At 36.3% G+C, this 26,113-nt stretch overlaps 1 protein-coding gene across 1 annotated transcript; it reads right to left on the minus strand.

Annotated features, from left to right (window-relative positions):
* Positions 1-6,658: 6,658 nt before the first annotated feature.
* Positions 6,659-25,355, minus strand: ralba (v-ral simian leukemia viral oncogene homolog Ba (ras related)). Its single transcript, XM_007227893.3, has 5 exons — positions 25,197-25,355; positions 10,826-11,065; positions 9,901-10,109; positions 8,829-9,006; positions 6,659-8,726 (listed from the first exon to the last, which is right to left on the minus strand). The coding sequence occupies exons 2-5, from the start codon at positions 10,937-10,939 to the stop codon at positions 8,604-8,606; spliced, it is 624 nt and encodes a 207-aa protein (XP_007227955.1). The 5' UTR covers positions 10,940-11,065; positions 25,197-25,355; the 3' UTR covers positions 6,659-8,603.
* Positions 25,356-26,113: the final 758 nt, after the last annotated feature.

Raw genomic sequence — 26,113 nt, forward strand, 5'->3', positions numbered from 1 at the left:
TATGCCACTTTCCTTCAGCAGCCAGAGTCCGAGAGAGCACAACTGGACTTGTTCTCTCAGGGGTGGGTATATGGCACTCTTTTCCCACATCAATCCTAGTGTGATGTTGATTAGCACAGGCATCTGTTGGTTGGCTAGCTGTTGGGGTATTGCTAGTGATGGGGGAGTTTATATAAATAGGGACTGAGTAATTGGCCTTCTAAATTAGGGAGAAAATAGGAGAAAATTTCAAAAAAATATTGTCATTTAGAGCATTAGAGCATATTCACAGAAAATGAAAAATGGCTGAAAGAACAAAAATATGTAGAGCTTTCAGACCTCAAATAATGCAAAGAAAAAAAGTTAATATTCATAAAGTTTTAAGAGTCCAGAAATCAAAATTTGGTGGAATCACCCTGGTGGTTTTTAATCACAGTTTTCGTGCATCTTGGCATTATGTTCTCCTCCACCAGTCTTACACACTGCTTTTGGATAACTTAATGCCTTTACTCCTGGTGCAAAGAAATTCAAGCAGTTCAGCTTGATTTAATGGCTTGTGATGCATCCATCTTTCTCTTGATTATATCAAATAAACTCATCATTTTAGGAGGTCTCTTTTTTTCCCAATGCTGTATATTCCAACCAATGACCAGCACCCACCTGTTTTACAGGTACACAAAATACACGTGTACTCTGCTGTCCATGTCTGGTCTTTCCCCTCCTTCCACTCCACTGCTGTTAGGGTCAAGATGTTTGAAGGCCGGGGTAGATGACGGAGTCAAATTACTGATATCTAGAAAATTGTTATAATAACTTATCGAAAATAAGGTTTAACAGTTTACCAGATTAAGCATTTATGAAACAACGACTTTTTTTGTTGCTAAAACCTATATTATCTCATTCTAAGATTGCATTCTTGCCTATACTTACTTGGGCAAAGTTATAAAGTCATTTACTCTGAAAGTTCTAATCTTCTAAGCGTTTTACACTGATACCTGATTTTGCCTGAGTTCTCCAGATCCTCAGAGTTAGAGCTGCTGGAGTGATTTGCTATCAGTGCCCTTTTCATCAGCACTATCAGGGCTCATTTTGCTCCTCTGAAAATTAACCATGCTGAGGACTAATGCATACATTTACATTGCTATGGCACCAGGCCCTGAGGGTGCCATGAGCTCTAATAAACTGAACCTCATTATCCTCAAGGGTTTTACGTCCCTTTTGTTGGTGCGCAAGACGACGAGCAAACAAAAGGCTTTGCTGGAGTGAAAGGTCAGCCTGTCAAGCCGAGAAAAAAGGCAAATGGCAGCATCACAGCCCTTCTCTAGGATGGTGTGTTGGCCTCCTGCCTTGGGCTAATCTACTGAAGCCAATGTGCTTCTGCTTGACAGTCATGGCACTACCACTGACGGTGGCACTCTGCCTTCACGCTGATCTCTAGTCCAGTCTCTCGTCAGCTGATGGTCAGTTTCTCATCCCATCTCCTGTGAAGCTGCTTCAGACTTCACTCAAACTTCTGAGAGATCATCTGAGTAAAGAAATGGAGCCTAAATCTCTCTGGTGACAAAAAAATATATACTTAATGTTGTTAAGAATTAACAAAATTTTGGGATATGAACCACGCCTCAATTTCCCGAGCTCCTCCCTCTGGTCCTATATATACCTCCTAGGTGCTCCTCATCATCGTGACTTTCGACCTCGCACCCGCCTCCACCCCATTACCACCCTCATCTTCATCACTCACCTAGCTGCGGAGAGGGACCTGGCTTGAGAACCGAACAGTATCCCAAGCAACATAATCACAGTTCCCCTCCCCACACCATGTAGACAGGGTTCATTATAGCAAAATTGTACTTAAAGTATACTGAGAAATGTCTACGCATGCTGTAAATATATTTAACTACAGATTTATGTACTTACTTAAAATACAGGTATATTAAAAGTACATTAATATTAGGCTTTCATTAAATGTTTGAAAGTAAACTTTCATCATACTTTAAAAAAAAAGTACAATATAGTGTATTAAAAAATTTGACTACTATGAAGTACACTTTTAGATTAATGTAATTCAATATACTTCTAAAATATTTATTCCCAAATATCGTCACTGTCCAATGAAAAACAAGTATCTCCAAAACAGCAACTTTACAGGAGAGTCCAAACTTTCAATAGAAGTCAATGTAAAAAGAGTTCATTTCAGGTCATTTTGAAGTATTTCTGTTGGTCCGTTCATTAAGAAATTTCGGCACAGATTTAGGGATACATTGTTCAAACTATGCAGTAAACTAAAAGTCTACAAAAATGAAGATACTTGTTTTTCATTGGACAGCGACGATATACTTTTGTATATTTTTAGTTACAGTAGTTCATTTAAAGTACAATGTATCATGTAACTTTTTAGAAAGTAAATTAAATAACTACTACTAATTTTAAAAAAAATAAAGTAAATTTGTAACATGCTAAAAATTGTAGTACAGTATATTAAAATATATTATATTATATTATATACCCAACAAAGTATACTAGGTGTGTGCTACTTACAAAAGACAGGAACAAGAAGCATCCTTTTTGATTGTTGTTTTTTGTTGTTTAGTTATTAAATATTATTCGTATTATTATTATTATTAGTCACATGTTATAAATCCAGTTCTAATAACAAAATGTTTTTTTTAGTATGTAAGATTTCAGTTCTTGCCAGGATTAATTCCAGTTTCAAGAAGAAACATCAACTGATCAGTTAACTGCATTTAAACTATAAAAGCATTTCAGATGCAATATTAGATAGAGGAAATCACAATGTTCTTATCTGGTTGACAATGCTAACACAGCTGACAAAAACCTGTTTTTTAAGATTGAGTCTGCCAGCTCGCTGTTAAAATTTCAATATTGTTGTTTCAGTATTAATTTAGGGTTCAGAGATGATGATGAATCAACATCAGATTGAATGATTGTTGATTCAGTGAAGTTAATGCTGGAAGTTCAACATTAATTTAATATTAATATCTATTCTTTAATGACTAAAGCAAATATTATTATTATGATGAAGTTTATCCACATTCTCTTTAATGCAATGCTATTTTTTGTGTGTGTAAATGTGCACACTGCTGGTGATGTATTATTATTATACTGAGGGAGAGGTTTATGCCAGACTGCAGTGCTTTACTGAATCACTGGCTGGTTTATGATGCAAGTCCCACCTCGACTGAAGTCGTACTGGGAATATTCACATATCCATTCATGGCATAAAGAAATGGTTGTATCTGAATCAGTCTGGGAACACTCTGCAGCACCAACATTGAGTTTAATTCAAATTCACGAGAAAAAACAAGTGCATGGCATGATTGCCACCCAGTGGCCAAAGTTAACCATCACAGGGTTTTGCTATTCTGTGCGAGTTTTCACTCTGTGCAAAAGAAACACATCAGAAGTGTTACAGATCTCCATAAAACCCCTTTGTGTCCTTTCCATTTCAGTTCTGTGATTTGTTTCCTAAGGGAATCACAGAGCGGGATTGGAACACGAGGTGGGGATTCAAGCAGAGATTGGTGTGCTTTTGGTAAACGGCTCCCCAGTGCATAATCACAGTGCGGGCCTGTGGCTGAGAGATCAAGCTTTTAGTCTAAATCCACTTGCGAGCGCAGCAAGCATGGCTCATTTGGAAATCAGCAGCCTTTACCAAAGGCACTGAATCTGTTTTATTGAGTGGATTGAATGGAACTGACGGTAATGTGGAACCGCAGGGTGTCATCAAAGGTAGACGCTGGATAAAAGGCGGATTCTGCTCTCCTGAAGCTTAAACCACAACTATACACAACTATGTGTATGAGAAATCCAAGAAAACAAATACTACAAAGATAGAACGCTGTTTACAATGTAAACAAATGTAAATAAACACAGAATTCAGTGATTTACAAATCGCAAAGATCCATATTTAAAATAATAATCCACAATAGAACATTGAACGGATCTCAAAAAATTGACATGGACATGGCAGCAAAAGACGGGAAACAAATTAGTAGCACTAATATATATATATATATATATATATATATATATATATATATATATATATATATATATATATATATATATATATATATTCAGGAACACTTCCAGAAATTAGTCTGTAAACAAAGGTCGCATTATACAAGTTCCATCATACAAAGAAGAAGCAATTTGTCATTACAATCCAGATATGCTGCCGTCATCACTGAGCCAAATCTTGTTTAAGTTCTAAATTAATGTTTTTTATGAAACTGTAAAATGTCTAATTTTCCACACCTGATGTTCTATTTTTTTTATATTTATTTACATTTTGCACAGAATCACAACTTCTTTTTTTATGTTGTTAAATGTTATTAGTATTATTAAAACATGAAATTTAACATGTAATAAATCCAGTTCTCAATACAAAATGGATTTTTAGTATCTGATATTTCAGCTTTTCCTCTATTTCTGTTAACAGGAAGAAAAATAATGGTTCGTGTACAGCTTGGTTCCAAGAAGACACTTGACTTGCCAATTAACTGTGATGTACACAATAAAAGCATAAAAGCATCTCAGATGCAGTATGGAGGAAACCACTTAAAGCAAACAATGTGGTTGACAATGTTAAAACCATGACAAGAACCTTTTTTTTTTTAAGAAAGATCTTAAGATTAATCTTCTACCAGCTCTATCACTCATACAAAATCCCATCATTTCAAAAATGGCTATCAGAGGATGAGAGTATGATTCAAGTAAGTCTCTTGAATACTTCTATGCCAGTAATTCATAAAATATGAATCATGAAATTTGCTTCCCATCCAACGGTTACATATATCACATTTTCCAACATAATGAATTCCACACTCTCCTTGAGACTGAGACTGGGTTTATTTATTGACCCAGAGATCAAGATCAAAGTTAGATATGGAGCCCCTAAAGAGATGTGGTGTTTTTTTTTTTAATGGCTTAGTATGTGGGGCTCACCACTTAGTATATTCACTTGTCTGTACCTGACTTCACAGACTGCTACGTTGTGCTGTGCACATGCTTCTCCATCCAGTTATCAAAATCATATTTATTTAGCTGCCAATTGTGATCTAATCTAGGCTGCTTTAAACCTAATGCTAACTAAGTTAGCTTAGCTTTAAGGCTTTCATTACTGTCTGTACAATATATGGAAGGCTTGGGTAAAAGTAGCTGTTGTGTTTGGTGTGCGTATGTATGTGTGTGTGCACAAAAGCTTTTTCTGTGCACATCTAATAAGAGTTAGCTGGCTATCGTTAGCTAAAACATTCCTCACTGAAATAAAGTAGTTCACATTAGCTAACCTAGCTAACGTTAGCTAACACATTCCTCACTGAAATAGTTACCATTAGCTAACCTAGCTAATGTTAACTAAAATATTACCCACTAAAATAATTAACATAATTAAAATAATTAACTAATTAAAATAATTAAATTTTAAATTAACTAATTAAAATAATTAACATTAGCTAGCTAACGTTAGCTAATACATTCCTCACTGAGATAAAGTAGTTAACATTAGCTAACCTAGCTAACGTTAGCTAAAACATTCCCCACTGAAAGTTACCTTTAGCTAACCTAGCTAATGTTAACTAAAACGTTACCCACTAAAATAATTAAAATTAGCTAACCTAGCTAACGTTAGCTAATACATTCCTCACTGAAATAAAGTAGTTCACATTAGCTAACCTAGCTAACATTAGCTAAAACATTCCTCACTAAAATAAAGTAGTTAACATTAGCTAACCTAGCTAACGTTAGCTAAAACCTTCCTCACTGAAATAAAGTAATTAACATTAGCTAAAACATTTATCACTGAAATGAAGTAGTTACCATTAGCTAACCTAGCTAATATTAGCTAAAACTTTCCTCACTAAAATAAAGTAATTAACATTAGCTAACCTAGCTAACATTAGTTAAAACATTCCCCACTGAAATAAAGTTGTTACCATTAGCGAACCTAGCTAACATTAGTTAAAACATTTCTCACTGAAATAAAGTAGTTTCCATTAGCTAACTTCTTTCTATTTTCTTTTTATAAAGATTTAAAGTGACAAACCAACACAAAGTATCACATAATTGTGCAGTGAAATGGTCTATCCAGATACATTGTTTAATTTTTTATAAAATTAAACAATTATAATTAATTATAATTAATTATATATTATAAAATAAATATCTGAAAAGAGTGATGTGCAAAAGTATTCAGCCATATCAATACTTAATAGACCCACCATTCGCTGCAACTACAACTACTGTAAGTGCTTGTATTGCAGTGCTGCTGGAGTTTTTAAAAACCTTAGTGTCTCTTCTGGACTGAGAATGGTTATATACAAGGTGGAGCAGCTACTGTAGGTAGGAGTGTGTAATAAGTGGAGTAGAGGACAGTGAGCAAATAAACAGTGTTTAAAAACTCCAGCAGCACTGCTGTATCTGACCCACTCACTGTACCAACAACACACACTAATCACTGCACTGCTGAGAATAATAATCCACCACTCAAATAATTATAATAATAGCTGACTGTGGTGGTCTATCCTGTGGGGTCATGATCATTAAAGAATAAAATGATTTGTAATTATAGAGGTACAAAGCAATTCTACATTGCCAAAACAATATGCACATGCTTCACTTCCATACATGCATGCATACTAAACACCAAGTCCAGAAATATGACAAAAAAAGATGTGTTTATTTGGCAACAAACTTTGAAATTTCTTTACCAGGCAGTGGAAAACAATCAGAAAAATTGCAGAGTAGCTCTGAAAGGCAAGGTCTCATGGTATACGGTATAAAACAGCAGTAGCAGGGTACATAAATCAACATTTAGTACTGTAGGTCTGTGGGTCAGCACACTAAAATAAAAAAAAAACAAAGCTTTCATTTAATGTGTCTGTTCAACATTCAATCAGAGCAGTCATTCTGTTTCTTAATATATCATGTTGGCACGTGTGCTCACGGCACGTTCATCGCACTGGGTAACGTCAAACACTCATGATACTTTCTAAAAAAATATTCGATACAACATAGAGGCATCAAGGCAATCTGTTCACAACAGCATGTTTCACAACATGAAGTGCCTCCATGTTTTTTGTGTGTGAAGTGTTTTCATTCAACCACTTGGGGGCAGTGCAGTTCCTGCCATGTCGCTGGAAGGGTTAACACATGATGAAGCTTGAAGTTGAAAGCAGCATTGTGGCCACAAAACCATGTGTGCTTTTTCAGGGTTAAAACCTTGAAGAAAATACTTTACTAAAGGATTGTTCTACCACATACGCTGCTGTTGACTGGATCTAATGTAAGTCCATATAGTGTGCCTTTCAAAAAGCTCAAGGATGTTTGAACATAAACATCTGAGAAGCAAAAAAGCTAAGAAGAATTTCTTTAAAATCAACACACAAATAAAGCAACACTTTATTGAAGGCTGCCTTCAAAATTAGAGATGCAAGGTTTTTGTACGACAGCAACAATAGGCATTAAACAATGGATTTTTTTAGCAGTGCCTTAATATTTTTTTGATTTTATGAACAGCTTATTCCAGTATTCACAGGCAAACTAAAGTAATAAATTACACTGTATAGACATAAGGATATTAAAGGAGAACTCTTGAGGAACTCTTTACTAGAGATACAAAGCATCATTTCCAAGCAAGGCTAGCGATATACTTGTTGTATATGTTGTACCTTCATATATGCATAACGGCCACCTTGCACAACCTGCATTCATTTAGTGTGCCAATTATGAACAACCACAGAAATGAATACTAGTTGTATGCAAAGTGCAGTACACACAAACAGTAGAGGCAAAGCAGGCACTCCAAATGGAAAGGGCTGTCTAAAACTACCTGCATCTGTGGTAGCCCTCCAGTAATACGCATCGCACACAGGCTGTTTAATTATGTGTTTAAGTATGTGAACTGTTTCTTGCTCGACGTAAGGCCAAACAGCAAGTATATCTCAAACGTAACTGAACCTATGAGACCGTGCTAGAAATTGACAACAAATTCATCATAATAGCTTAATGTACTCAGGTCAATACAGTGTTATTTACTTAAGCAATCATTCACAATTGCCGTACTGGCACAAGCTAGTTCATAAATATTTAAATACTGCTTCAAAAATACGTACGACACGCATTACAAAGCACCAATGCTGGTAGCCTTCAAACAAAGTGTTACCCAAAAGAATTTATTCGTAACTATAACTAAAATCTGTTTTAATGTTGTAAGATTTATTTTTCAAAAGCATTTGCAATATCCTAGAGAGAGACCAAAGATGTGAAATAAAAAATAAATTACAAGGCAGGAAACAAAAAAAAAAGTGATGGGTTAGATTAGTGTTGGGTGCAGGTTGGTCACCTTGATGTTATTAAGTCCTAAAGTGCTACAGCCTGTGACAAAAGTAGCCACGAGTGGTCATCAACCATTAAAAAAAAAAAGTATTTGATTTTAAACTGGTTCTTCGCATGGAGTACTGAATGAAAGGCATAGGCTATGATTCCCTGCCAGTATAAAAACACACTACTTAGAAATAATAGTTTGATTTTAATGAATGAAAGGCTCTCAGATGTTTGAGTGTTCCTCGAGTGGATTTGGTGTTAAAAAGTCCGTGTGGAGTTCAAAGTAAACAGCATCGCTCCTTGAAGCTCTTCTTGTTCTTCTTGTTCTTTCCCTTTCCGTTTTTGTCCTTATTTTCTGACATCTTCTTGGCTCGCACTTCCCGCATGAGGTCGAAAAACACCTTCGGAACAATGGCATATTATTATTAGATGCTTCGGATTAGCTCAGACACAATGCTGAGTCTGCAAAACTCATATCTAGATAGAGAGATGTAGAGACAGACCTTATCTACGTTGGCGCGCGTCTTGGCAGAAGTTTCCACGTACTGCACCCCCCACTCGTCTGCCTTTCCTCTGGCGTCATCGACTGAGACTTTCCTGCGCTCCTCCAGATCAGACTTATTCCCCACCAACAGCAGTGGGATCTTATCCTCCTCAGCTTTGACACGCAGGATCTGCTCCCTGTACACAGATACAAACATAGATATTTAAAAACAGATGAACATTTGATGTTTATTTGAACAATATTGAGCCATTCATAGATAAAGAGAGACAGACAGACGACTTTATTAATTACAACACAATAAAGTACTATGAAGAACAATACAGTAGTAATATTTTATAACTAGTAAAAAGTATTTAGTATATGAAAAAGTATTATAAAAAATGTGTATAGAATTGTCTACTTGATTTACTTGTTTACTAAATTTACTTGAATGTATTGGATTCCCTGTAATGTAGCATATTCCACCTTAGATACAGCTTTATACATTTTCCTTAAGCATCCTAGGATACAATAAAAAAAATAATGGAAAGCTTTCTAGATTGTGTTGCAGCAAAGCAGACCCAAATCATGAGATTTCCATATCCTTACTTCACATTATATGGAATAGAATTAGTTTCATGTGATCAAATGCTCCATTTAGTTTGTGCCATGTTTTCTGTCACTGTTACTAATTAATAAAAAATTGGATTAATTTGTCCAAAGCACATTGTTGTAGGTGTTCTCTAAATTTTTTTTTTTTTTTTAAATGCTAGCAAATGTTTTTATTGAAATCAAGGACAAGATTAATTCATTTCTAATCTAAAGCTGATAAAAAGTAGGGATGTCCCCGATCGGATCATGTAATCGGAAATGGGGTCTGATCAAAGTATCAGATCAGGACTCGGTATCGGCAGTTACTCAAAATTAAATAACTAACAAAAACCCATTTTATGAAGGTTTAAAATACATTTTTCCAAATAAATGTTTAGTTATATTATACTTATCTCCCAATTATGTTTAAATAAAGGACAAATGTGCCTTAAAATGTGTTTAAAAAAAGCTTTTCAAGACTTGTACTGTAGAGTACTGACCTGAACTCCGCTGTGGCTGTGAAAGACTCGTGTTCAGTGATGGAGAACACCAGCAGAAAGCCCTCTCCACTGCGGAAGTAATTGTCTCGGATGGCTGCGTAGTCCTCCTGCCCGGCTGTGTCCAAAATATCGATCTGCACCTCCTCTCCGTCCAGCACCACTTTCTTCCTGTAGCTGTCTGCCTTTGTGGGCTCGTAGTCTTCTACAAACTGCACAGCAATAAAAAAACATTAACACAGCTGTAGGAATTATTGTAGGTAGATGGAATATTAGTGTTTCTGAGATATGAGAAGTTTTAGGCACCTGACAAAAATTTAAACCATTTATCTAGACCATCTTTTTTTAACGGTTAAATGCAAACAAAACAAAAACATATTACAATACGATTGTTTTTGTGAAAGTTGCAACCATACAAGTTATATAAGCATTTGCAAGTACCACCTAGCACCTGGTTTATCAATTTCATTGTTAATTAATCAGGTGAACAGCTGGTGTAACTGAACAAACCCAAATACACTATACAAATACACTTCAGTTCACAGAGAGTCAATAGGCAAACCTGTGTTCTTCTAACTGTGTTCTTTTATACGAACTATTCAATACTAACATACTAATAATCAACACATGCATTTTAGTGTAATAGTATTGCAATAGTAATTAGATAAGTAATTAGAATAAATCTTATGAACATCTAGCCATTTCTCTTAATTTCATGGAAACAGCAAGTTAATTAAAATAAAGATAGAAAGAAAGAGAGAGAGAAAAATACATATTTTGGAGGATATAGGTAATATTTAATATTTCCAACAGCAACAATAATTATATATATTTTTTCCCAGAATCTTTTTTATTTATATACATTAGACCCATAAACACACTAAAATCACCACCAAGTCTTAACAGTTACAACACTATAACTACTCACCTCATCATACATGAACTGGAGTGTGAGGGCAGACTTTCCTACACCACCACTGCCCACCATGATGACCTTGTGCAGGGCTAACGAGCTCTGATTTTTACCCTTGTTGGCTGCCATGTTCAAGTACCTCTCTCAGCTTCACCACGCTATGCTCACACACACATGCACACACTCACTCACGCATACACACACACACATACACTCAAACACACATGCATGCACACACTCACTCACTCACTCCACCTGCAGAGATAAGGAAACAAACAAAAAAATTAAAAGATCAGTTAGTGGACAGTAAGAATTTAATTCAAATCAAAATAGTCATAAAAATCAGCAGCTGGCTATAATAAAGCATCCACTTAAAAACCTCTCCTTTAGAAGACAATGGATCTATAATGAGAAATGATGACTTAAATAATCTGTTAAATGGTCACAAACTGCTGATTAATCTGTGGTCTGTATGAATCACAGAGGAAGTTTAACCAGTTTAACAGTGTAGAACATAGTTTTACTACCACTGTAACTTTTATAGTAATACTTTAATTCGAACTCGACAAAGAGCTGCAGTGAATACATAGACTAAACAGCTGTTTTTTACGTCAATGTAGCATGTGGTTAAAACCGCTAGCATTGTTAAACATTGTGCCCAAAGAGCCATAAAGCAACACATTGAACATGGCAACCCCAGTGACATTATTACCATGCCAAAAAAAGTCAATACAAACTAACAGAATGTGTCAAAATAAAAGTCACTAATACAAATACAGGAGTGACAACATTTCACAAAATTTCTACTTCAGTGGATGGCTTGGAAGGTGTTATCTTGTGAGCAAGTCTGAACACCATTCAGCATGTTCATGGCAAGACGACACGAGTGGATGCCAAGTAGAGCTGACTAAGTATGTAAATACTAAGTCACAAAAATTCCCACAGAAGGGATTTGTTAGAATGTTAGCAGCGCACTCACTACAAACATGTTATACAAGGTTTTATAAATGCCAAACAATATAATGTGCAGCCCTATTCAACAGAACATGATCTAACACAGGGTTTAATGATGCTTAAGTGCTTAGTTTTAAGGATGTGATGTAGAGGGAAAGAAACACACTACTCCTCTTTATCCAGGAAAACAGGGCCTGACACACGACTTCCAGCTATTGTATCTGTAATCTGATGAAGAAGAGCCCAACAAGGAAGTAGAAACCAGAGGAATGCAGGAAGATGACATCAGATTCTGCTGCATATGGCATTTTTTGGTTCAGCTTACATGCTAACATGCTCAAACACATTTTTCACATGAACAAACAGGTTGTGTCAAAATAAAAGGAACCAATACAAATAGAGCATGATGTAAAAATAGCTTTTCTTTGCCCAATATGGGCAACACTATGCCCCCATCACTAGCATTGTAAGCCTGTTGGGAGAATCAGCTGTGGGGACGAATGGAGGGATTAGGGGTGGGCGATATGGCTCTAAAATAATATCACAATATTTCATTGTATTTTCACGATAACGATACTTTTGGCGATATGACAAAACACTAATTAGGAAACATATTTAGGATTTTATTATTGCATGCAATATGATTTGGCTAACTGAGATATTAAAAAAATAATAATTTTATCACATTTGTAACAGCAGTCAATAATCCAGAATGCCATGATACTAGTAATGCACTCCAAATATCTCCATATATTCAGAATTAAAGTAAAATAAATAATACTGGACATACATAATCTGTCTCTAGTAGATATATAATAGGAAATGAGAACAGTGTGAATTTTTCTTTTGCCAAAATGGCAAAAAAGTAGTACCCTTATGTGATAATTTGGGGTGGGTAATATGTCACAATATTTCAGGGTATAATATCATTCACGATATTCAAAATTTTTGGGGATATTATCGTGTACGATACGATATGGCACACCCCTAGTCGTCATTATAGTGTTTCATTACATTTCACTCTGGATTTCTCCTTTAATATTTATATCCCTAATAACTCAGCAGGATGTAAAAGAAGGCCTTGAACAACTCCCATTGTCTCTTTAATGGCCAGGCAATTGCACAAAATAGAACATGACTCCTGCGCCACCTCCACAGGCGAAAACCCCAGTGAGGGGTAAACGGAGGGCAGCAGGGTTGAAACTACAGTGGGTGTGACCTACATATGGTGCATCGTCTGCCTCCCCTACGGCTACAAGCTGCTGAAATATAAATGCTGCTCTCCGCCTTAAGCTGAAAGAATTCATTAGGATTCCCCGAGTGCTGGAGGCTGTGCAGCATGCAGCCCACGTTCCCTCACACAGACACACACACACACAAGCTCATAGATCACTAAGAGGGTGCAAAGGGGCCACTGAACCACTGTGCTACAGAGATAGTGAACGCTCTTCGGCACAGCCTACCCCCCAAACCCCCTACTGCCCCTGCTGGGAGAAAGAGCAGAGGCTGGCACCATCAGTAATAATTTCCACACTTCTTCTCCACCTATTACGGTGATGGCTAATCTCAAGCGACGTAAAGCTCTACATTTCCTGTGATTTGCATGAAAAGTACTTTAACTGAGGGCCTGTATTCAGCCTTCCCCTTGCTGCAGGAAGGCTACAGCTCTGTTCCAAAACCTGCGTTTGATTTATACTGTAGTGTGAACATTTCTGAGGGTGGCAGAGAGTCTTGTACTCGTTGTTTTTGCTCCTTTTGTTTAATATGACACAGGTTTGAACAAATACAGGGGCAATTTGGATAAAAACTTAGATAAAGCTTGGAAGAGAATAGTGGATAGCTTGATAGGTAGCTTGCTAGCATGCTAACCGACCATGCTGATATGCACCAACTCTAGTGCTAACAACCTTGAACATGTCCACATTAGAAAAATGTGGGGCGACACAAGTGAATTTATTACTTATTATGCTTCAGTAGTAAATTCTTATCTAAAAAAATCTCAAAAAGGAATCATCACAAAAACACAATGAAATATTGTGATGTTATTTAAGGTCCATATTGTCCACCCCTTGCAGTGAAGTGCCTATTTCATGTATTATTCATTAATTATTCACAATTTTCCCCTTACAGTTGTAGCTAAGTAGTGAATAATGGTTAACCAAGGGCTGGAAAAGATGTATCAATGTAGGCTGCCTTTCTTAGCTATATACAGAGGACCTTTCACTTCAGAACAGCCTTCTATGATATAGTGGCTGAGAAATGCAGGCCACCTCAGCTGCAGTCTAGGCTTTGGAGCACAGCTTATATGTGGACGAGTGTCGAGCTGACCTATTCGACCTCACACCTTCTCTTCTAGGGCCTCAGAGATAGCAGAAGTGCTGGGAACAATCAGGTCACACGTCAGAAACTCAGGCAGGCACACCAGAGAGGGCAAATCTGTTGACTCTTGACTTGAAGAAAAGTGAGGAGACATGGATATATCACATGAAGTCTCGTGTTATGGTCTCAAACAGAAAAAGAAAAAATACGTATTTATTCCACTCTTAGGGGCCTATGATTATCATACATCTGTGTTGATACATCTGGATTTTTTGAGAGTACAGAACATTGTGTACGCAGTATTTTAGTAGGAATTCCACACAACTCTTACATGAGTACATGAGGGCCCTGAAGGGCCTCTTCATTGCCTGCATATTATAGTTATTATGCACTGATCTCTTTTTAAGTAGACAATCCAGGTCAGATAACTAAAGAGCACCAGAATAAGGAAGTACAGTTTTGTTTTGTTACATATCTACATACATGTGCCGACATGTACAGACTGTAGGTCTGATAATGAGCCCTGCTCCTCCTCCAGGCTCAAAATCATTACATTTACAGAATTAACTGATAACAGTAGATGACGACAGAGAGAATGTAGCATACCCAAAGACACTGGCAGCGTTTAGTGGCTCCGATTGGCAGTACTGGGGACATATTTGCATTTCATTTACTTTTAAAACAAATTAGTAAATCAGACAGGCTTGAAGTTTACAGTGACATGCAAAAGTTTGGGTACCCTCAGTCAGAATGTGTTACTGATAACTACATTGCCAGAATGTGATTATTTTTTAATATATTATTTCTGTTTTTTCTCCATTTTAAAGTGAATAAAAGAAAAGGTGCACCATGCAAGTTTGGGCACCCCAAGAGATCTGAGCTCTCAGACTCTAATTAGTTTAGTATATTCAATTATATAATGCTCACAAAGAAGGAGAAGATTTGAAGAAGATATCAAAGTGTCTTAAAGTAGGTGTTTCCTCAGAACATAATGTAATTAATTATGTCTCCTTTAATGAGGTGGGGAAAAAACACTATTTAATTTCTACAGTGCCCATGAGAACTATACTATACACATTATTAGTCTGTCAATAAATGAACATTTCTTTTAAAGGCCTGTCACCATAGCTGTTTATACTGGGCTGTTTACTGTCAAAGAAATAACTGCAATTACCAATATTACTGTCATCATCATTAATATAGTGAAAATAGAATAATAATGCTTAATTATATAACATTTTTAAGAGCAATGGAAAAACATTGCTTAAGACTATTCAGACATTTACTATTTAAAAAATATCCTAAAATAAAATGTAAACAAAATTGTTTAAATGTTATTTGGTTCTCTTTGCAAAGAAAACATAATGTACAATATTAAAGTCCACACAGATTATACAATATACTCAAATTGTATGATAACTCAGTGACTTATCATTATGACAGGCCTAGTCTTTTGGAAAATGCTATTTTAAACAAACAGACAAATGTCTTTAATAAACAAATGTTTTTTCAAGAACTGGACGGTGAGTTAATGAGTAAAATTTACCTACAAACAGTCTTGGGTTTCTATCTGGTCTTGGATTTCCCTCTTTCATTCATGAATCCAACTAACTGATAACAAATTGATCATTTGAATTGATGTTATCAGTTATTGAATTCATTTTAATCATCATCATCATTATAAATGTAATTAATTCAGTTATTTTGGACTTCACATGTGGCACACATTTGTTCAATCTCTGTACCAAACAGAACTAGAAGGAAATTCAGGAGGAAACCAGATGATTTTCTCCTTATTCAGCTGGCCTGCATGGAACTTCCTGAGCAGAATGATGGGAAAACCAGCAGCATGGCTGGGCCAAGGACCACCAGCATTAGCCCAACATCCTCTCTTCGATCCACGTCATGGGACTGAATTTCCTGTGCCTAAAGTCACATCCCCTGAGGCTAGCAGAGGAATGAGAACTGGAAGATCATCTTCTGCTCTGTTTCTCATCTACATTCAGAGCTTTAGCTTAGCAAGACGTATATAGTATAAGAGTGTCACACAGCTCAATGTAGAGGATGGATAAATAATGTGTTATCTTCATGTGTTCTAACTTTAGCTGATTAGTTCACTGGTCAGATGCCAGGGATGTGGCAGTGGAAATATCCATCAGGACAGAGAGAAAACAGGCAGACACCATCCTGTTTTCCATGGCATCCAGTGGACAATAATGGGGGGTTAAAGGGAGCTTGTTTTATGTAGGGATTTGTCAAATATTTGGCAACTAAATCAAATAAACTAATTTATTTAGTGGCAACAGCCCCACACTCTAACCTACTCCTCTCCCAGCCGTTGACTTGCACTACTGAGCTAAATGTTTGAATAAAATCGCAATGCTTAAGTAGATGTATAATTAGAATATCATTACTGGTGTAAATGTAAGACTACATTTGCACTACTGAGGGGGCTAAGCCAGCTAGTTAAATGTGTGAGAATAAAAAAAATGTACCAATGAAACAAAAATAATAATGATTAGAATTGCACTAGCAAGTTTTGTATGTTTAATATTGTTCAGTTTCATTTAAAAAATGTTAAATTCGGTGCATCACTACTGTATTCCATCATTATGAGACGAAACAGTGGCCTACAGTAGTGAATCAGAGCATAATAATAAATATTACCAAACATAAACAATATGCTTGGCTCGAGTTGGGAGTGTCCCTGAAACCTAGATATAGCTGATATATAGTTTCCTGCTAATGCATTCTTAAACTATGAAGGAAATACTTTTAGGTTTCAGTCTATGCAAAAAGAACAACAAGCACACTCTTCTTTCAGGTGAAGGTTCTTGCTCTCACAGTGACCATCTTCACTGAATACTAAACATCTCAGGCTGAGCACAGAGGCCTTATTGAGAGCTCTAAGAAGCCCAGCATTGCAGCATTCAATTAGGATCCTATGACCTTCTTTTATATATAACAGCCATCAAAAAAATAGTTCCCCACATTTTGTAAACAAGCATGTTTTCCACAGTCCCTGTCAACTGCATCTTTTGTTTAGATTTTGCAAACTGAGAGTATGGAACACATCACACACCTTCTTCCTGGCTTGGAAAAAAATGTGAAATGAAACTAATGTTGTGAGGAGGTTATGTTTCTACATTCTCCTGTTTCACTTTGTGCTAGGAACGTTCTCTTTAAACGAGAGAAAATAATAATCCTTGTTAACTGATAAAAACAGAAATGTGGTAAGCCAGTCTATACAGCCTTGAAGTGCAATTCCATATTCAGCACACTTCAACACAGGCTTTAGCTTATCCAGCCTCTCCAACGGTAAACAACAGAATGCCATTTAATACCATTTATGATAAATGGGCTGAATGATTTTGCCTGATCCAAAGCAAGAACTTTCCTAGCAATTATTTTAGAGCAATGTTTTCTACATTTTGTTCTTTTTACATTGTGTTAGACAGTTTAGATTCATAAACATTACTGACCTGTATCTGTTTCTATTTACGATCAGATCAACAACTGAAGTAAACCCATTATACCCTATCTACACTTGAAATATGTCTGGTAGTGTTCGTAATGCGTAACATGGTCCATGCCTTTTATGCCCCTCCCTTTAACAAAAAAGCCAATCAACAGGCTGGTTATGCAGTCAGTGGAGAAGGGGAAATAGGCTATTGTGAAGCCCCTCTCAATGTGGAGATTTACACAAGTGCAACAGACAAAACAAGCTGTAATACTTTTTTTTGTTCATTACTGAGGCAAATACAACAAACTATTTATGAGGTCAGATTTTAATAATGATTTTATTAATACGTCGCACTCTTCCCCCTTGGGAACTGCTCAGGACTGCTTTCAAATTAAAAGTAAAAAAAAAAAACTTTAAAATATGTATGAGACAAAGCAAAGCTGTGCTTATCAGTAGACTATGCAAATGTCAAGGAAAAAATATTATTCCATAATTAGAGATGGAATCATATCAGACCAGAACATAGTCAAAACAGTGTTTTGCATGGAAGCATTGTATTCACTAAATACAGCTGGATAAAAAATAATACTAAAATAAAATATGTTTTTATTCTTATTTATTAATCTTTTAAATGCTTACACATTATTTGAGCAAAGCTTTGATGGAAATTTAGCTAATGTTACCAGTAATGATAAATAAATGCTAAATAAATTCAACCATCATAAATAGGTTTAAAATAAGAATGTGTAAACAATAGAAGCCAGTATACAGATAAGTGTATATTAAAAAGTGTCTGGTTGGATGTCAGTCTATTATGCTATTTATATTTTATCAATTTAATTTTTTCCCCTTTTTATTCTTAAATTGTACACAATCCACTGCATGGATATATTTATAAAATGTTGGCTTTTGCTTAATTATATGCCTTTTGTGTTTTTTTTTTTTCCATTTCATTAATAAACATTAGAAACTGTGTGCTGTAAATGTATCTTTAAATACTCTAAAAGCACTTTGTTTTTTTTAAATATCACCAAACATTAATTTTATGCATGATAAAAAGTGAACATATGCTGTGTATTATTCCCCTTACTGTTTCAGGGACCCTGTAAACAGGACATAGGGTTAGATGATAAATGAAGATCAGTAGAAGTGCCATAAGAGGCCAGGAATTGAACCAGGATTAACCTGGCAGTTAAAAACATTGTCCCCTTTTGCACATCTCCACTAAACATGGAACAGACCACCACTCTTTATCTTTAGATAACATGTAACGACATACACCAGTACACAGAATCCATTACACCCTCAGAGATGCACTACACAGAGGTGGTGAAGCAGAATGATCTGATGACACATTTCAGATTTAGCAACTATGTGGCAAAAGGCAACAGATAGATTACTTATCAACCCCTTTTACGAGTGTATGATCACGCTACAGAGCCATGTGAGGGTTACAGGATTGCATTTGGTGGCCGTATAGGACAATATACTGTATGTCTTAATAAAAAGTAAGGGAATTTAGAAAATTTATAGAAAAATTTGTGCTTCAAATTAACGTGTTACGCCAATTCCTCCAGGAGTCAGAGCTGATCTTTGAAAGATCAGGGAGAACACAGTTTTTTATGATGGGATATTTAATGTAACAATACTTCTACAGGAATGAGAGGAGGTATGTAAAAACTGAAAGGTGGCTGGTACAATTTGGCCCATCAAGCCAGACAAAAAAGAGCAGTGGTTGCCCTTTCGCTAGGTTGTACTTTCCCCATCAGTCAGCAGACCATTTGACTATGACTCAACTAGTGTCAAACCAGATCTAGGTGGAGAAACACTCAATGATTGTTGTGATATATTTATTCCCACAGATCACCGGACTTCACTTGGAAAAATGATTAAAACCTTGCTTCTCTTACAAAAGTCGAATTGTGATGGATAGACAACTGGGTTAGAACATCTCCAAAATGTGTGGTGTTCTTAATGTGCAATGGTCAGTACTTAGGCTGTAAGATAAACTGGATTTCTGTATCACAATTAGAGTTTTTTTACACAAACTGTATTACCTATATTAGGAAACAGGAAGGGAGCTCTTCATGCTGCAGGCTGTGCTGACATGACATCAAGTCAAGTCAAGTCAATTTATTTATGAAGCACATTTAAAAAGACATCAAGTGTCGACCAAAGTGCTGTACAATAAAAACAAAACAAAACAAAACAAGATTTAAAAGACAGCAAATAAAAAATAAATAAATAAATAAATAAAAGTAGTCTGGAGGTAGAGTTCCACAGTGAACCTCACACACCAAACTTCAAATTTCTACACACACATTTATTCAGTAGCTACAAAAGGTTTATTAACCAGTAAGGTCATTAATAACCATGTCCTACTGATACCATTTACAGAGGCCACACCTCATGACTTTCACTGCCTAAAAATGCTGCTGCTCTCATCTTAGTGCCAGATACCACACAACAACCTCAGAAGTTATGTGTCATGCATCCAACCTTATTCCACTCTATACTCACTCCACCTATCCAATCCGCCACCGCCTGAAAGTTCATGCGGAGTGTAAACCATATTAAGAGCTGTTGTCATATATATTATATTAGGTTATATTTATAAAGTGCAGGGCAATTAGACACATTAGTCTTCAGTGTTTTTAAAAAAGTGATAATGTGTGATTGGTGACCTTAAAATGGATAAATGGCAAAATAGATTAAGAATAAATGGTTTTACCCATAACGCCAGATGAGAAAAGTCTTTGTCAGTAACCATGGCGACAGAAGTTTCCTGCTTCCACCCAAAAGCAAAGCCAAAAAAAAAAAGTACCCCTTATATTTGAGCTAAACTGCTGTTCAGGTACAGTTTAACATGACTATGTATTACTCAGATAATTATCACAGCTATGAACAAAAACTGTCTCTGCTAAGCTGTTTTCACACTGAAGAACATTTGTGCAGCATTAGCTGGTCACGCCTGCCCTACCCTTTAAAAACACTGTGTTTTCCAATTTTCCACGTTCAGAATTAAAAAAACATCACACTACACAGAAATGTGTGTTGTTTTGGTGCACAGAACCTTTCACGCTACACATACTTTCTTGTTACTACACCAGACAGCTCTGACCAATCAGAGAAGACAACATTCTCATGTGGTTTGCATTGGGGTTTTTGCTTGTGAGAAAACAAACTAAACAGAGCGAAAAAAAGTAAAGAAACTTATAAACTAATTTGGACCAGAGAAATGAATTACAGATGTGTTAAATTGTTCGATCTGAATGTCATGCATGCGTAGACTACGAAATTAGAGATTATTCTGGTTAAGAGTACACTTGGACTGAAATGCGATCCTTGACCTAAAATCCAGCTCTTTTTATCAGATTTCATAGCAGGACTTTAAGACCTTACTCCAAACTAAGGAATTGAAGTATGCGGTATACATGACCATTTAAATAATCCGATATACATGCATTCAGGAGTGCATCAAAACACACTCAATGACACCAGATCTTCATACAGCCCAGCCCCACATAACTGGCCTGGCTGGGCTGAGCTGAAATACCTCATCAAACGACTGCAGAGTGTCCTTAATAAACAAACACACAAACTTAGCAAGCATGATATCAATTTTCTTTGACTGGAAAGGGAGTGACTCAATAGGAAATCTCATTCCGCTATGTCCAATGACTCAGTGCTATTAAATCAAAATGAAAAGAGGGGAAATAAAGGGCCTTACACAGCAAAGCATGCAAAAAAATGTTACTAGATAGCAACTTCTGGCATATTATGATGACTACTACACAAGAGAACACCCAAATCACAACAATCAAATGAAGACAATACACTGAGAGACCTTCAAACCTTATTCCAAATAAAAGATATTATTTTTTTGTTGTTCTCAGGTGTACAACTGATTAAATCAGTGAGGGAATGTTCTTACATGTACTACTCCACTTACTACACACCACTACTGATTGGAGCCATGCAGTCTATCTTTTTAGTAAGACTTTGTAAGTGTGTGATCAGGTCAGGTGATTAAAGAAAATACACTGATCTGCCAAATGTCATGGGACAGGAACTATTATAAATCAGTACCATGACTTGTCTCCCAGAAGCTAAGGGTGCATCCATCTAGCACCCACTATTACACCTCCCTTAATCTCCAACCTCACAACTTATACAAGTGTTGGCATTCCCAAGCTAGTCTCTGAGGAAAAACTTTACACACACCTATCCCATGACTTTTGACAGGTCAGTACATGACCAACATTACTAATCTGATGAGCTGACTGGTCAGAACAATGCAATGCAATGTCTCCAGTGTTTCACAGGCTGATCATAAACTGACTTCACTAAACTTATATGGCTGCACCAACGCCCGCATTATCAGGTGTGCTTGTTTTTTTTTAGAATAAACCCAAACACACCTACTGAAAGGCCACCTAAAAAGTAAACAAAGACAGGCAACGCTAAACTAATAAGCCATTGTTGGCATGCAGCTTGGTGACGAATATTTCTACTGCAAGTGATGGCACTGAGCCTACTTAAACACTCAATACCACAGAGCATGGCTGTATTAAAGGCTTAATTGACCAGTATACAGTCTTATTTATTTGACATGAATGGCGTTGTCTTGGTGTTGTCATTTTTTGGACATGAAAATTTAAAAAAGCTTTGAATTAATTTTAACATTTAAGGTATAGGTGCACAACATATTAATCAAGTTGGGTGACAGATATTTGTTTTAGCTGAAAGGCTATATACGATATATATAATATTTTTTAATTCCATAAGGTAATAACAAATAGACACTTTTGCACTGAGACAATGCAACATATTCCAACATAGATGAATAAGAGCATTTTATTCCTGTCAGACATTGGTTTTGCCTATAAACCCATACAAACATATGGTTAAATAATTCTAGGCCAAAATATAGGTTCTTGGCTGATATCAGAGTTTTGTCTGAAACACTATTCACTCTATAGTGCACTAGGACAATTCACTGCAATATTTACAATTATTTACAAGCAATGTACCCCAGCAGACATGCAATACCCATAAATCATCAGACTATTCTGTTTTGTTTGATTCGTGAGCAGCTTCTCTAAGGAAGACATTCAGATTGCTTTATGCGATGGAATCTGCTGTCGCATAACCATGAACTCTTCATTCAACCTTGTTGAATTCTGTTCCCAAGAATAGTGCTCTTTATTGTAATATTGGGTATTTTACATAGGGGACAATGAATAGGGCACAATTTCAGTAGTTATTTCTTATGCATAAAACTATAACAAATGATGCAGCAATTTTTTGGTTCGGCACATTTTTTGGACTCCCACAGGGTTCAATTTGGGGCATGGAAACTGGTGTAATGTAATATAGTTATGAGAATGAAAATCTGAAGCAGGCTTACATACTGCGTCTAATGGGTTATTCAGCACATGCTACAGATGTCTCGGAAATATCTAATCAAATTTATGACTTCTCTCCGTGGAGATGCAGGAATGTTTCTGGTATCATCTCATACAGTGCTTTAGAAAAAATTATCTGCTCTACACCAAAACACTGCCAGACTACCATCAACTCTCAGAGTCTGCTGTAGGCTAAAACAGGAACTGAACCTGAAGTGTTACCTTCTAACCCTAGAGCAGAAGTTAAATCTATATTTGAGTAACAACGTGTCAATGTAGCTAGAGTATAAACAATGAAAAGAAAAGAAGAATTGGTGTCAAAACAGACTTTTGCTGAAGTAGCATGCGGGCCAGCCTTGTGTGTCTTAATGCCAAGGTTATTTAGGATAAAAGGACGACAAGGAAAACAGTGGATGAAGGCATGTGACTGATTTTAAACAAAAGTAAATATTCACCCCATGATTTTGTTCTATCTGCCTGGGTGGCTCTGTTGTGGGACATGGATTAAATTCCTGTAATGAATTTTTACATTCTAGGTCTGATTTTTTTTACATCTAAAAAAAAGTTATTCACATCAACAGGTAGACATTAGACTGGTGTTGGTGTGGCAAGTTATATATATTAAAAATGTTCTGTCCAATAAATTTCACAGTAGGGCTGTATACTGACAATAAGGTGTTGCTCTAAGTAAATTGATATAGTGCACTTAAAAAAAATCATATACTGACATATACATAATATCAGATAAGGTTTTAGTCATATTTCATCCAACACACTAAAAATGCATAAAAATCCGTAATATACCATTTTAGCTACATTTTATCCAATCAGAAATAATCTGAAAAATAACTGACTGACTGCTATCAAAACAAACCTTAACCTCTAATTGGCCTTTACTTATTTCCAACTAACACTTCAGCTTATCTAGACTAACATTCAGACCATTCGTTGATTGAAATCCTCTAGCTATATAGCCGACGTTGGTATTTCAGCTTTAATCGAAAATAAATATTTAATAATGACTTTTATAAAATTATACTAAGTTTGCTAAAAACAAAGAATAAAAGAACAGATAGCTAGGGTTAGTTCTAGAAAAAGAAGAAATTTAGAAAAAGAAGCCGTCCTTGCAAGCAGCAGAGATGGAGGGAACGGCAGAAATAATCGAAGGCGTGCTCTGAGTGGTCCAGCAGACTAAGCGCGGCCACTATGATCAGGAGAACGCCAGTTCGAATCCTGTTTCTGTAACTTGCCATCGTCTACCGGAGCCCTGAGAGAGCACAATTGGCCTTACTCTGTCTTGGTGGGTAGATGGCGCTCTCTCCACTAATCACTCCAAAGGGTGATATCTGCAGTACAAGGCGTCTGTGAGCTGATGTATAAGAAACCGAGTCACTGCGCTTTCCTCCGAGCGCGTTGTGATGCTACTCAGCAATGCTGCATCGTTGACTAATCGACAGATTTGTGGACAAACAAAATAATCATTAGTTGCACCCTTACTAAATCTTAACACACGATTAGCCTTTAATTATAGATAACGCTATAACGTTACTCTAGATTTCCTAGTAAGTTAACGTTTCAGCTAACTAGCCACCAGAACACTCGCGGACTAAAAACTCAAAAATACATATTTGGAAAAATGAGCCTTAAATTACAACACTATCTAAAAACGTAGAATAAGTGACAACTTAACGTAAGCTCGGCTAGGTTAGTTAGTTAGCTTTTTTTAAGTTTTAAGTGCATAATTACAAAAACAGAGTAAGGAGCCAGCGAAACACACCTCACTCCCACAGTTAACTACTCGGTTCCGCAAACCTAGGTTATCTTTTAGCTAGTTTAGTATTTTAGGTTAGAGTTAAATTTAGGCTCCCGTTCAACAAAACATCACTGGTAGGTTAGCTAACCTAGCTAGGTTAACGTTAGCGATTTTAACTAACATCGTGACAAGAAACCAGACAGAAATCCACACAGCCAAACTCTCAGACACATCCCTGCTTTTCCACTAGGCTGCTGGTATGTTAGGTTTAACGTTAATGTGCTGCTGTTTCAGACCTAGCTTAGCTAACGTAACAAAGCTAACCAATCTAGCTAACCAGGTTAGCTAACTAGTTAGCTAGCTAACACTTTTCTTAAATGGCATGTTTCAAAAACAGCTAACGTTACTTAAAGGACAGCAAATGACCCCAAAACCACACAAGGAATGAGATTTCTGAATTAAGATAAATCCTATAGACAAAATTCTTACCAACGGTCGCTGTGTGCTCTCCGCTGTCTCCGGGTTAGCTGTGTTTTAACGGCATTAATCGAGTATTAGATCGGTCTCCGGTAACGTTACCACAGCCCTGCAGCTCCACTCAGCCAGCAAGCGTTCAGTGCGACCCCACCCTCCAACGGAGCGCGCACGCGCACAGGCATAAGCACGAGCACTCCCGCGCGCGCGCACACACATGCACAGAGCAGGATGTGACATCACTGACTACACGGTTACACACTAGAGCTTAAAATAAAATAAAATAAAATATAGTTAATAAAAAAAACTAAAGAAGCGTATGCGTTCACATTTACCATATTTTCCTTTTTTATTTATTTAATTTATTTTAATGCATTTGCATTCATTTATTAAATGTAATCATTTGTTATTGGGATTTTGTGTTCATAGTATTTTTGTAAAATGGCAACTAACTTAGCTAGCTAACTGTTCAGTTTACCAACTAAATATTCTTGGCTAAAAGACAAGACAACACATTTTCACGGTAGGTAATAGCTCCCCCTGCTGTAACAACATCACAGAAAGAGAGAGCAGCTTAAATATACAGCTCTAGAAAAAAGTCCACTTCAGTTTCTGAATCAGTGTCTCTGATTTTGCTATTTGTAGGTTTATGTTCGAGTAAAATGAACATTGTTGTTTTATTCTATAAACTACGCACAACATTTTTTTCCAAATAAAAATATTATAATTTAATGCATTTATTTGCAGAAAATGTGAGAAACGTCTAAAATAGCAAAAACGATGCAGAGCTTTCAGACCTCAAATAATGCAAAGAAAACAAGTTCATATTCATGAAGTTTTAAGAGTTTAGAAATCAATATTTGGTGGAACCCTGATTTTTAATTTCATTTTTTTATGCATCTACCCCAGGAGCCCCTGAAAAAACTAATCCC

The sequence above is a fragment of the Astyanax mexicanus genome, chromosome 11 (assembly GCF_023375975.1).
Source record: "Astyanax mexicanus isolate ESR-SI-001 chromosome 11, AstMex3_surface, whole genome shotgun sequence".
In the NCBI taxonomy this organism is placed as follows: Eukaryota; Metazoa; Chordata; class Actinopteri; order Characiformes; family Acestrorhamphidae; genus Astyanax; species Astyanax mexicanus.

Bases quoted from the DNA above. Each gene is read 5' to 3' on its own strand.
- ralba (XM_007227893.3), bottom strand. From the start codon at position 10,939: ATGGCAGCCAACAAGGGTAAAAATCAGAGCTCGTTAGCCCTGCACAAG. The intron at 9,007-9,900 runs GTCAGTACTCTA...ATCTGTGTACAG, and splicing joins ACAGCCACAGCGGAGTTCAG to GGAGCAGATCCTGCGTGTCA. The intron at 8,727-8,828 runs GTCTGTCTCTAC...ATTGTTCCGAAG, and splicing joins CGCGCGCCAACGTAGATAAG to GTGTTTTTCGACCTCATGCG.